General features: G+C 41.4%; 1 protein-coding gene across 1 annotated transcript in view; it reads right to left on the bottom strand.

Annotated features, from left to right (window-relative positions):
- Positions 1-1,502: 1,502 nt before the first annotated feature.
- LOC137503077 (uncharacterized) overlaps positions 1,503-14,187 on the bottom strand; it is a 112,108-nt gene continuing 99,423 nt past the window's right edge. The window contains exon 5 of the mRNA XM_068230517.1: positions 1,503-1,773. Within this exon, the coding sequence (XP_068086618.1) occupies positions 1,659-1,773 (115 nt within the window). The 3' untranslated portion in view covers positions 1,503-1,658. The remainder of the gene's footprint in view (positions 1,774-14,187) is intronic.

The raw sequence follows: 14,187 nt of genomic DNA, 5'->3' as shown, positions 1-14,187 counted from the left end.
GGCCACCTATCTTTGTGAGATCATGCTACATATTTCGTTGCCAGTGTCTTCAACGGAAACGTTTCTCGAGGTCACTTACCTGGGTGATCTATGGCGCTGACTATCCACACTGTCTTTAGCCTGTAGAGCGGCTTCAACCACTTAATTGGACGATACTGTGCAAGTATATTACTCTAGTCAACTCCCAATTAGGGCGAGTCATAAGGTCTGCACCCCTCGCGAACAAAGGAGGAGGGAGATGCTAATTTAATCACAAGGAAGATGGGGCTGGGGCCAACACTAACTCACATTTAACAGTTTTATTACCTTGAAATAATTTATTTGCATTGGTACAAACCTTAGCACATAATACCATTCGCTTCCAGGCAACGACACAACACAGAGTTCTTTGGTACCGGCAGAATCCCTCACTGTTGTAGGACCGAACCTCCTGAGAGAATGAAGGGCTCCTCCTCACCTCCAAGGCAAAGGTAAGGATCGTACTACGGTTAGAGGGAGACACACTAGATTACTGTTGTGTGTCCAAGTAACTTACCTGTTCAGTGAGTACTGCTCTAGGAAGCGTACCACCTCATGGTGCCTTCCCCCCTCCGTTTGGCAAGGGTCAGGCGTGCGCAACAATTAGTGTTAGCATTGAGACTAGTAGGGTCCAGTGTGGTGATGTACTTCACTACTTCAAAGTGACCTCCAAGTGCAGCCCAGTGTAATGGTGTGTAAACACTACTGGTCTTAACATTGAGACTAGTGGGGTCTAGTGCAGTGAGGTACATTATATTTCAAGGTGACATTAACGTGCAGCCCCATGTAGTGTAGTGTAACCACTACTAGACTTAACATTGAGACTAGTGGGGTCTAGTGCGGTGAGGTACTTCGTTTCTTCAAGGTTAAATCCCTGAGAAGCCAGGTGTAATGGAGTGCAACCATGAATAATCTTTGCAGTGAAACTAGTGGGGTCTAGTGTGGTGAGGTACCTCACTATATCGAGGTGACCCCACTGAGCAGCTTGTACACGAGTAATACCCAGCAATTCCCCAGTAATACCTCCCTCCTCCACCAGGTACATCACCACCTCCACTTGGCCCTCTATGGCTGACAAAGTCAGTGCAGGCACTCCCTGTCTGTGGGTACCAATGTTCACATCAATGTCACTCCTTCCAAAGGAGAGACAGTCCTCTCGACCTCGATTTTCTCCTTTCCTACCAGTGCCTCCACAATATGCAGCTGTCCCCTTCTGCAGCACGGTTCAAATCGGTACGCTTCAAGTCCACACAGGGATTTCTTGCAAGAAGGAAATTCATCAATTCGCTTAATAAGGAATTTGCTGAAGGAATTCGTGATCTGGTTCGTACTTGACGAGCAGTTCCCGCCACCGTGGACCTTCCTCTCTGTTCCACTAGCCCCTCTCTCTCTGGGGAGGAAGTTTCTCTCTCATCTCGCACGCAAGCTCTCTCTTCTCAACAACCTTCTCTCCGTCCTTAAATGCTCTTTCCATTTCCTCCTCTCTCTTTTTACGTGTTCTCTCCACCTCCTCTTCTCTGTCCTTACGTGCTTTCTCCGCATCCTTTGCTTTCTTCTCAAATGCCTTCTCCCTCTGTTATATCCCCATCTCACTCTTTTTCAGCATTTCTTCCCATAAACTCGGGCTGTTGTCTGTCTCCTTAAGGGTTCTCTCCAATTCTTCCACCACTCTGGTGTCTTCTCTCAGCTGCAATTCCCTCATCCCCACATGTTCCGCCAGTGACCCATAGAGTGCCGCACACAGTCGCACCGAGTCTGGAACACACAATAACACCACAAATTAACAGAGAGTCCTCCTTAGAGCCGGTTTACATGAGATCAATCTTAATAAAACTGGCCACCATGAGAATTACCTGAAGGGAAATTGATTAAGTTACGAAGTGCTGCAGACATGGCAGGGTTGTTACAACCTGTCAATTATCTATGATCTGAATTTTTGGGAATTTCTTTACTGTGAGAGTAATTGAAATTCTTCACTCTTTAATTTTAGTTTTAAGTTATTACATTTTTATTTAAAAATTGAATATGCTGTCTTAGGTTTTTTGACTGCTCAGTTTGTCTAGGGAATAGTTCATCCTTTCAAATTAATAGCAACCCTCGATTCCCTATTCAAAGTAAGCTAAACAACTATAATTAATGCCAGACTCGGCTTGAGGTTCTGTAGCCGCTAATACAACACTCGGAAGCTGAGAGCTCATAACACCCCTTTTTAGTCGTTTCAAACAGCAGTATTCCATCTCCCTCCTACGTATGTTACATCACTCGACCGAGAGTCGCAAGTTAGGAAGGGCACCCGGTTAGGAGAATTCAACCTCGAATTAGGGCAATACGTGAAAGAAGCCCTAGCACAGCCTCCGCCGGGTTAGTGCCATAAGAGCCCATGTATACGTGTGCTTCTACTTACTTGTGTTAGGCCACTCACTTTTATCTATCCTATCCGACCTTCCTCGGTTAACTCTTCTTCTTTTCCGAGCCCCCACGCTATTAGGTTTACGAGGGCTAAGGAGTCTTTAATTTTCACGCCTTTCGTAGCGTTTGCCTTCCTTTGGCTGATACCTTGCGCAGATGGTCAACTCTCCAAGACATAAGGTCGCTTTTCAGCGTTACGCTTCAATATATAGAGCATATGTGTTAAGTCTTACACCATCTCCCTGGTACCATGTCAAGTCCTGGGAGTTTAACGCGTGGTCAACGCAACGTTAGGCCTTCAGGGGCATCGAACGTGAAGTGTAGGTAGGGATTTTATTCTGTATTCGGGATTTCTGACAATACGCGAAATCCTGCAGAGCTAAATTCCGGCACTATATTATTTCTTACGCATTATATCGGGTATTCAGTATGAGGATAGGTTGTACCCAAGTTACGAACTTGTAGAGAAAATGAACTTTGCATTCCATGTGTCAGCAAATACATCCAAAGCTAGTCAACTTGCACGTGCAGTTATTTTTTGCTGATATGTGCATGCTAGGCTCTCCGTTTCTAGAACTTCGAAGATGCTTCCCAATATTACACACCCTATGAATAAAGCATTTGTATTACACTATATCCCTAGTCCTATGTGTAGCCATCAGCTTCCACCAATCTGAGCATCAAAGTCCCTGGATCATGTCTCATCTCGTCTATTGATCGTAGGATCGAATATCAAACTTGAGACTGTAACACCCTTGTAAAGTTAAGCCTGGTGTCAAATGTATGGGTTAACCTAGCACTTTTGACCATAATCACGTCAGCAGTTAGGTCTTGAGAGGTCACCCTCCTCAGTTGTATCCCCCGACCCCCAGAGTCTGTAGCTCCAGGATACTGCGATTGAGGCGGTAGAGGTAGGATTCCTCGCTAAGGACGATGGAAAAGCCGATCCTGAAGGGTAAACATAAAGAAAAAGGAGAAGAAGGAATTAGGAAATGCTTCCATAAGGCTCTGTGTATGCCTATTTACCTATGTGTCGTAGCACAGCTCTCCCCTGAGTTAGCCCTCACTTTTAGTCACCCTCACGACTGACAGTACACCATTGATGCAATTCTACTCCTCCACCTCACCTCATAAAAAATGAGGATCTTAGTGGAATGACGTCATCATAGTAGCAAGAGTTGTACTGACGTCACAGCGAACAAGCCTTGACCTGTAGTTGAAGACTCCGAGTTCTCTCAAGTAAGGTGTCTTGCGCCCTAACACGCTGTCTTTTTCCTTTACAACACCAGATCGGAAAAATACAGCTTAGCTCGCAAAATCATTCTTTCTGCTGATATGTACACGTCTCCCCATTTACTGAGAAAGTTCACCTTCATCGTACACATATTTCAGTCAGGGTGAGGATATTTGAATTGAACATATGCTCTTTAGTTTTTGAGTTTATGTCAATCCTTAGGAGTGGCATTTACTCTGCTCACCTAGGGCTGAAGTGCCCCTTACAAGAGTTAGCCAAGGAGGTTAGATAGACTCAGCTAAAGATCCCCGCAATTTCGCCAATGCTGACACAACAACAACAAATGTTGCTCGGCTCGCACGTAAGGCAAGGGTGCCCCTGGAGGAGCTTTATTCTGCTCGATCTCCACCACACCAGAATAAAGTGTCCTACAAGAGTTGGCCAAGGGAGGTTAGATAGACAACAACTTAGAATACATAATGCCTAGACTCAGCTAAAGCCCCGTAGTTCGCTAACCCATGTTCTCTCAATCAGGTGCCCCATTATAATAGTCTCCTTCGACAGTATTCCATAAAATAACGGCCTCCTATTGTCTGAAGTTGTCAGAGGACGTAACGCCTGGCTAGAGGTGGATTGCGCGTCGCGGACATCTTGCGCCGTAGCCCCTGGGCCAGCTCCCAGGAGTTAGTCCCATAAGAGCACATGTATAGCCACCATCTTGCGCAGTAGCCCCTGGGCCAGCTCCGCCTATTTTTCCCTCCTCAGGGCATTTGTTCTTTTATGAGCCCCTGCAGAAAAGGTTTTCATATTTGTTTTCTCGCATTTTTCACACCTTTTAATAGTACTTTCCTCTCATCTTTAGATATGGTAGAAATAGTTTACACTGTACCCGCGGATACACAACGTAAAATGCTCTCATGTAGGAAAAAGTCGTATTTATTGTTTCTATATCCTTGTTGGATAATTTTTATTTGGATATTCAGTAGTAAGTTTCCCTGCGCAACACGTTCTTTCTTGTTGTCCCCTGTAGGGACGTCTTAAGGAAGTTTTTTCTGTCATAAATGTCATAAAACAATATTTAAACTACACTATTCATAATTCATAAAATGAACACATCTGTAAGTTCAATAGTAAATTTTAGAAATAGTCCAAACTATTTGATGGCAAATTTTATCCAGTCTTTTAAAGAAATATGTTATGTTCACTTTGACAGCTGTACTCAACAACAAAATTTAATTTTGCAACAGAACCAAGGATTCTGAATTGGAGGAAAGTAACACAAAGTAACTTACAAGTAACATAAAAGACATATGTGCTAACATATCAATTTCTTAAACAATAGATATAATAAGTGATAGGAATCCGTGTGATGATGAGTAGCAAGAGAAAGATGTGCCTCAAAGTGTTCAACAGAGTTTGACTCTTGTGCAGGCAACAAACATGGCACGTAGTCTTCAGGATTTTCTTCTGGCACGAAGTGATGTGCCAGAACCTGTGTTAAATTCACGTGCAATCGTTGCTGACTGCCTTGAATATTCGTTTGTGTCTGGGAGTGTTCAGAAGAAATTCGCAGACTTTTTCATAATATAGAGCCCAGGAGATAATGTACCGATTCAGGGTAAAATTTGAGATGCTGAAAACTTTTAATTACAACATTAACACATACTTATTCCTGACAGAAAGATACACAAACACTGCTTCCTACTGAGAGAGACCGGAATAGATTTATGTTTATACTTCTTATCTCTAACATCCTCTATTGGTTTTTCAACTACATAACGGTTGGTTATGAAAATAATTCTCAGGCCCCTCTATAGATGACAGATGTGTACGTTAAGTGTCCACGGCAGCATCTGCCTCAGTACTGGTAAGTATCACTTCACTGTTCTCTTCTTCTTCTTGTTATGCTAAAAACTCCTCCACACTTCATTCCTCTGCAGTTATCACAGAATCCTCCCCACGAAAGAAGTCCTCAACAGTGCAGTTTGACTGCAGCATACTCTATACATCAGGAAGCTAGCCTCCTTCTTTCACTGGCAGGCAAGAGTTGAAATTGTAGTCAGCTTCACAACTTTCCAAGACTTTTGAATAAAGTGAAGCGCACCCACGATTGAAACATAAAATGATAAGGAATTAAATATGCTTCACATGGTTCTCCCTATATAATTACTTAAATCCCGCTCACTCCCAGGGGATTTACCCCATTGAATAAAATATGTATTTACTTGCGTAGAAACAATCTTAGACTAAAACGAACTATAGAAGTGCCCTAAGACAAATATCTATTTGAATATAGTGTATTTAATAGTTGAAAAATCCTATTGTAATTTTTCAATCCTTTACGCAAGAAGTTCTAAGAGCTTTCACACTGTGATACAGAGCTTGTTTCTCCATAATAGTTGATCTCTGTTTTTTTAAACAGTAACTTATACCTAAATATTTTAGGCAGTTTACTAACAATCTACGCATGGAAATAAATTTTATGTACTTGTAAATTGTAGATTTACAATGTTTATATGAACTTGAATGGAATAAATTATAATAGTCACGGCATTTTCTATGTTGGCTAGCGCTTTTGAGGGATCCAATTTATATAGGCCTACCTACAATTCATAAGTGACATACACGGACTATATTACACTACAGGTAATACTTAAAGTATTTTAAGTCTTCACAGTGTTATGTCTTTTACAGCTGTTCATTATGATACACACACACAAGCAGAACATGTTCATCCCGATATCGCATCATTTTTAAGATTCAGTTTCGAAACACGGTCGTTTGCTTGGTACGTGAACTTTCCACCCTGGCCACCGTTACCATAACACGTGATTCTCATCAACTGATACTCTGCCATCAAGAGTAAAAGCTTCCAAACATTTTTCTACCAGGTGCTTAATATTAAGAAGGTCAAAGACATAAGGAAACTTATACGGTATACTGGTGATAAGATGTCAGTTTCTACCATGACACTGTCAACAACTGTCCAATTACAGAGCAGGAAGCTCTGCATGAAGAAGAATTCTGATCCTCTTACAGAGAAGCTACTTGCAGTTCTTATTTTCTATTCTTAACCTATGGTCAGGGACTATAATCCATTCATTACAATGTTTACAAGGTCAGTTCTTGATAAGAGAACATGAACCGTATTGAACAATATAATATCCTATAAGACGGAATGAACATGATTGGAGATTTTGTTTGTCAAAACGACAATATGTGTCTTGTTTGTAATCACTTCATAATTCTCTAATTTCTAAATGTTGATTGAAAAGAGACATTGTAATGATAAAATCGAATTAAAAACAAAATTAAGGGACAGGTATGAAAATTTCCTTTTTCATTTTCTAAGAAAACTCAGTTCACACGGAAAACTGTACGCATCCAGAAAAAAATTGTTTCCTTACCTTCAGGGAAGGAATCTGAAATCCGTATTATAGGAATAAATGGCCTTTTACTATTTATATGGAATTTCGATAATTTCAAGCTTCATTCCATTTTGTGTCTCCCCTGTTAAATGTAATTTTGTGGACGTGTCCCCTTTTCCAGACGATCGACTCAGTTTGTGCCAATTGCTCAGCTTGACTTACGTCAGGAGACTTTGCTGTCCACCACAGAAGCTGACACCAGAGATGAGAACTCAGTTCGTTCTGATAACCACTAGCAGTAGAACGAGGAACTCTCAGTAACGTTATCAAGTCTAGCCGTTACTAGAAACGTACAACTTACCGGAAGTTCCATGGAAATGTATACATCATCGCGCTAAGGAATGAACAATACCAATTACACTTCGCCAGTGTTGAGTCTCTGCATTTGGGTAATGCGTTGAATCAACTGTACGGTATATTAATTTTAGTCGATACAGTACCTAAGTTCTCTTTGAATGACAATCCAAGTGCTTTTAAAAGTTTCCTGTTCGTTGAGATATGGATATAAATGTCCTCCATCAACAGTGAGAGAAATTTGGCTACAGGTGAACGAAACGCAGAGTGCATTCCTCAGTACAGCTACGAGGAAGAACGCAGTAACTTTGGCCTTACGAATTAACCTGGTGCTCATTTTTGGAGCTGGCTGAATATACCTCTGGGCCATGTGCCGCTCCAGAAGTTGAAATCTCTTTTCTCACATTTCTCGAACCCACGCCCTTCCAGGAGAATTGAGGGCTTGTTTGCCACCTCGGCTATGCAGCCCTTGTTAAATAGGGATTTCACAGTATTTGTAAGTGTGAGTCTCAATTGTGTGAAGTCATGACTGGCTGGTAAAAACTCAGGATATTTCTACCTCTCTCGGCCGACCAACGAGATATATTCAAGTGTTAGGCGCTTTAATACGCGTGACTATCGGGCAACACAGTTGTTCATAGACACTAAAACTGCATATTATTCTTCGTAATTTGACATTGAACGAATTTTTAACTTTACTCTGCACGTTTAGCAGTTAAAAGAGCAAACATGTATTTTAGAGAATATGCTCAGGGTGGTCGTAAGGAAGGCGATGGCAATAAACAGTTCCACACCGCGGGTGTGATTGTACGTCTTAAAATCTCTAACATTACGGTACCAGTAATAACAAAGTACATAAGAAATGTGTGTAGATCTGTTTGTACCGTGAGAGAAATAAGAACTACCAGGTATTGTATCGGTTACGACATGTACATAAGTATTTTTTGAGCATAAGTTACGTTTATTTATCACGCGTAATGTTCCGAGAGCGCCTGGTTTGTTCACCAGCAGCGAGGACCAGCTAGCGAGTGTATGACGACTGTGAGCTGTGACGTAGCCACAGGGGCTACCTAGACCGCCCGCTCGTCTCAACACGTGTTACCAGCCTTGACTGGTATTTTCAGGATTCCACGTCACTTGTTCTAGAGAGTTCGATGGAGAAAATTTTGAAATTTCTATAATAATGATGCTAGCGAGTCGAGCGACATGTCATCTTGTTTGGGATCACCTAAACGTCCCAATGCTCGAGTTTCAAGCAAATCCATCGAGGTATTCGGGAGATATTCAATCAAACCGTGTTATGACGTAGACATCCCGGATTGAATAAAAGGAGGACCTACTGTAGCCTATTCACACAGTCTCAGCTGAGTAGTCAGCGGGGACACTCTTGCTGCTACTATCATCGTGGAACTCTGTCATTATACAAGTGTGGGAAGACGATTCTTCCAAGTACTATAAAGTGGACTCATAAGACTTCGAGTGTTGTAGAAAATTTTCTAAGTCTTCGTAATTGAACTTAGAATATTTACAAGTGTTAATTAAATGGACTTGTATTATTTACGTGCCTTCGAGACTGAAACTTTTCTAAGTGTTTGGACTTGTATTATTTACGTGTCTTCGAAGCTGGAATTTTTCTAAGTGTTCGTGAAATGGACATGTATTATTTACATGGGTTCGAGACCAGAATTTTTCTAAGTGTTCAATGAATGGACTGGTATTATTTACGTGCCTTCGAGACTGAATCTTTTCTAAGTGTTCACTGAATGGACTTGTATTATTTTCATGTGTTCGAGACCAGAACTTTTCTACGTGATCATTGAATGGACTTGTATTATTTACGAGTATTCGAGATTGGAATTTTTCTAAGTGTTCGTGAAATGGACTTGTATTATTTACGTGGAATATTTGCGACTGTTGAGGAACTCATCCTTCTAATAGACAGTGATTGATTAACATTGCTAGTGATGAACTTTAACTTTCCAACGGCTTTAAACGAAGTTAGGATTTCACTTACATTTACTCAAAGACTTGTACATTTGCCAGTGTTGGTTTAAAAGACTTATAAATTTCGTCAGTGAATTTATTTATGTGGAAGGACTTGTGTTTTCGTCAGTGGTCACTCAAAGACTTTATGAATTTCACCAGAGATTATCTTTAAATATATTCAAACTTCCAAGTGAATGGACTTGTGTTTTTCATTCGAGTTTAGGCAAAGACTTGCACCTTCGCCAGTAATGAACTTTGAGTTTAACTATAATTTCACAAGAAGGGACTTGTATTTTTCGTTGCCAAAAGTTATTCAGGGACAAGGATTTTCCTAGTGATGAACTCTAAAATTATTAATACCACTCATATCGTTTTAGGAGTGTTGGAAGTCTTGATGTACAATTATCAAGAACTCTGCTTATAAGTTGATCATCCAAGGTTTCAATGGACTCAGTGCTACTAGTGACCTTGGAAACATCAATCCTCTCAGTCTCATTGGGCTGAGGTTGTACATGACTATCTACAACATCGCCTGGATCACCGGGGTTCAACCCGGGCCTCAGAGTTCGAGACATCTCTACTTGCCGTCAATCCAGACAGTCCAGCTGCCTCTGTCTGGAGTATCTGGAGTCCCTGGTATCCCTGGAGTCTTCTGGAACGTGCTTCAACCAGCTTGGCTTGGTGAGCTGGAGAACCCGAGCCATACTATTGGTATACGAGGAAGACAATCCATTTCTACTTAGAGGTTATATGCAAATTCAGGACTTATTTGAATAAACTCTTGTGCAATCAGAGTCAAAGTTTTTCTGTAGATAGGACCCTACCTACTGTACGGAGCCCTAGCTACAATTAATCCCGTTTTTCGCCCTGAGAACTATATTCATGCTACTTTAAAATTTAATCTGAGAGTCGGGCTCTTTTACTGGTACAGAGAGGGGGTATTATACGTGGCGCCCAACGTGGGGCTCGATAGCTAGGTCAACAGTGCTATCAATTAAGAGACAATTATAACACCCTGGACGTGGTGTTCTTTCTTTCTTTGCAAAGTGAAATTTATGCCCTGGACGTGGCAAATTATTTGTGTTTTATGTGTTCTGTGTCATATGGTTGATTTCTGTGTGCTGATATATGATGAACTGAGTGCTTTTGAACTTTAAAGCCATTGGTATTTCAATTTATATTTGAAATTTTCTAAGTGTCACATATTGAAATATTTTCATTACTCTCAACATGGAAAATATATTAGCAGCAATTGAAGCCCTTAGGCTTAATATGAATGAAGTTAACGCCAATTTAGAGACTAGGCTTACTGCAACATGCGCTAGCTTAGAGCGACGCCTCACTGAAACTAATACTAATCTTTCTAGCTTGGCTGAGGCTAATGTGCAAACTGATGCTAATCTTGCCAATGTAGACCAGCGTTTAAGTAACTTAGCCCAGGCAAATGTGGAATCAAATACCAACTTAGATAGGCGAATAGCTGAAGCAAATGCCGAAATTAAAGCCACTCTTGCCAACCTAGATAAGCGAGTGACGGAATCTAACACCGAAACGAAAGCCACTCTTGCCAACCTAGACAGGCGGTTAGTTGAAGATGACGCCAAGTTAGATAAGCGTTTACATGACGTGGTTCAATCCCAATTTACGGAAATGAACACAAAATTAGAATCTCGTTTTGAGCAAGCAAGTGTTCGAATAGAAGAAAGATTCACTGAGATCCACTCCCAATTTACTCGCAATATCGAAGAGATTAAAAATACTATTAAAGACCAAGTCTTAGAAGCTGTTAAGGAAGATTTAAGGAAGGTTGCTCCTTCCGTTCAACAACTTTCACAGGGCATTGAAGAATTCAAGGCCGAATTTCAGGAGTCTCATGGTCAGCTTTCGCAAATGCAGGCCAAAATTGTTTCCGTCCAGGATACCTTAAGGGAGACAGTTAAGAATGACATTTCCAGAGTTGGAAACGAAGTTGCTCTATTAAAATCTAAACAGGGCGAGTTTGACAAACGATTCACTCAGCAAGCAGATATTACGACCACACAAATTAGTCGTATTTGCAAAGATGTGGGTGAACTTAAAACCGAATTGAAGAACGATGTCAAACAGGTCGAAGGAGTAGTCCAACTCCAATTAGGAGATGTCAAAAGTAATCTCGAACAATTAGCCACTAAGGTCGTTAATCTTGAATCTCGAGATACTTCCAGACCTATCTCTAGTTCGACAGAAGGAGTCGAAGGAACATCGTACCAGACGACTATTGTTAAAATCCAAGAGGAAAAACCCCCTAAATTTTCCGGTAAAGAAGACTATACTGGTAAGGAATTTCTCATAAATGTAGTGGAATATTTTCAAGAACATAAGATTGGCGAATATAGAAAGCTAAGGACAGTTGCCCGATTACTAGAAGGCAAAGCTCTTTCTTGGTTTTCCGTATTCAAGTCCAAATCAAGGCATATTCTGATATTGAGAAGGCGTTAATTGACCGTTTTTGGAACGCAGAAACGCAACACCTTATCAAACTTCAACTGTACTCGAGAAGGTATAACACCTCCATCAATACTTCTCGATACGCAGACTTTCTAATATCCCAGTTGAAGAAAATGCAATACTTAGATCCTCCTTTGCCTGAGAAGGAACTTATTCAGGTTATTACTTTGCAATACCCTTCTCACGTCCAAGAAATTTTAGTAGCTGCTAACATACAGAACTTGGATCAATTCGACGCTGTATTACGACGTCTGGATACTGCTCATGCACAGGGCACTTTATAGCCGAGCAAGAATAAAGACATAGCTGCTCACACAGTGCAGGTTAATGCTTCTGAGCAACCACGTCCAAGTCCAGAACGAATGGATAACAAGGAAGAGAGAGATACTCAATCATCACTTCCGCGGTATAGAGGGTATAGAAAACGCCCATACCGTAGCCAGAGGCCATACCCAACCAAACCTACTTGGTTGAAACAAGAAAGAAAACAAGAGAGTAGAGACTCAAATAATCCGAACTTACACAAACGATGGAAGGAAACACAGGACTACCTCCATCAGTTAAAACAAGAGGGTCGTCAACCTAGAGCGACTTCTCTTGAATATCAAGAATATAATAAGAGGAACACCTTTGGAGAAAGTCCAGAATCCACGGGTGCTGTTACAGAAAAAAAACTTAAATTTTTCCAAAACAAGATTGCCTGAAAATGAGGAGGTCGGGTCATTTCACGTCGATATAATAAATTATTGGCACATCGATGATGACTTACTGTTTGAGGACGAGTCACCTATTCGTCAACAGGTCCAACGAGGTTTACCTATAATCAATATTACCATTGGGGGAGTCCAAGTATCATCATTGGTGGACTCGGGAGCGCAAGTGTCCCTGATTGCTGACAAACTGGTAACACTGATTAAGGATAAATGTGATCTTCTGATTTTGCCAGTTGCACAAGTGAAGATCAAGGGCATTATTCCTGACTGGAATATTAAGTGCAAGCAGCAAGTATTCCTTGAGTTTACCATTAATGAGGAAATGTGTGAACATGACTTTTTGATAGTTTCGCCTATGAAATTCAAACTTATCTTGGGTTCAGACTTTTTGTCTAAGTATAAGGCTACTATTGACTACTCTGCCAACACCATTCATCTGTGTAGGATTGGGTCTGTAGAGTTGCAGCTGGTGGATGGTGATGACTTTAGGCTTCAAGGGATTGATTTACCCTATACCCAAGTCGATGGTGTGATTGGCAACGCCGCCCCAGCCGACCCGGTATTGAGAGAAGAGGGTGATCCCGAGGAAGAAGAGGGACCCGTGTCAGAAGAAGAAGGAGATCCCGATGAAGAGGGACCCATTGAGGAAATTTTACATGACAAAGGGCCCGATTTTCTCACTTATATCTCCAGTGTAACTGAAGCGCCAGATCACCACCCTGACATAGCAGCGGCAGAGGAAGAAATCTATCAGGCTTATTCGGACGTTTTTGTTGAAAAGCCCGGAGAAATTAAGAATTTTCAGCACCACTTCAACGTCAAGGATACTTCGCCTTATAAGCGCAAACCATATCCAGTGCCCGAGAAGTACATGGAAGAAACCAGGACACTGATTCGCCAGATGGAGGCTGATGGAATTATTTCCAAGTGCGTCACGCCTTATATTTATCCGCTCACCATAGTAAGGAACCCGATGGTAAGCTTCGTTTGTGTTTGGACGCTCGTGTCTTAAATGACCGCCTGATGCTTGAATATGACCAACCTCCTCCGCTTAAAGATGTCACTAAGCGATTTTATGGAAAGAAGTATTTTTCAGGCATGGAGATTTCTAGATCTTTGGACAACGGTGCTTATGAGATCACAAGATTAGATGGCAACCTTGAAGGCATTTACAATGCTTCTAATCTCAAAAAATACTTCGAATAAGGTTCATTAAAGAAAATCCTCATCGTATTTTCTTTTCCCTGAGAGGGAGGGATATGTACCGGTTACGACCTGTACATCACTATTTTTTGAGCATAAGTTACGTTTATTTACCACGCGTAATGTTCCGAGAGCGCCTGGTTTATTCACCAGCAGCGAGGACCAGCTAGAGAGTGTATGACGACTGTGAGCTGTGACGTAGCCACAGGGGCTAGCTAGACCGCCCGCTCGTCTCAACGCGTGTTACCAGCCTTGACTGGTATTTTCTGGATTCCACGTCACTTGTTCTAGAGAGTTCGATGGAGAAAATTTTGAAATTTCTATAATAATGATGCTAGCGAGTCGAGCGATATATCATCTTGTTTGGGATCATCTAAACGTCCCAATGCTCGAGTTTCAAGCAAATCCATCGAGG

Source organism: Anabrus simplex, chromosome X (genome assembly GCF_040414725.1).
Source record: "Anabrus simplex isolate iqAnaSimp1 chromosome X, ASM4041472v1, whole genome shotgun sequence".
In the NCBI taxonomy this organism is placed as follows: Eukaryota; Metazoa; Arthropoda; class Insecta; order Orthoptera; family Tettigoniidae; genus Anabrus; species Anabrus simplex.
The sequence above is the reverse complement of the archived record's forward strand: the minus strand, read 5'-3'. Positions and strand labels throughout refer to the sequence as shown.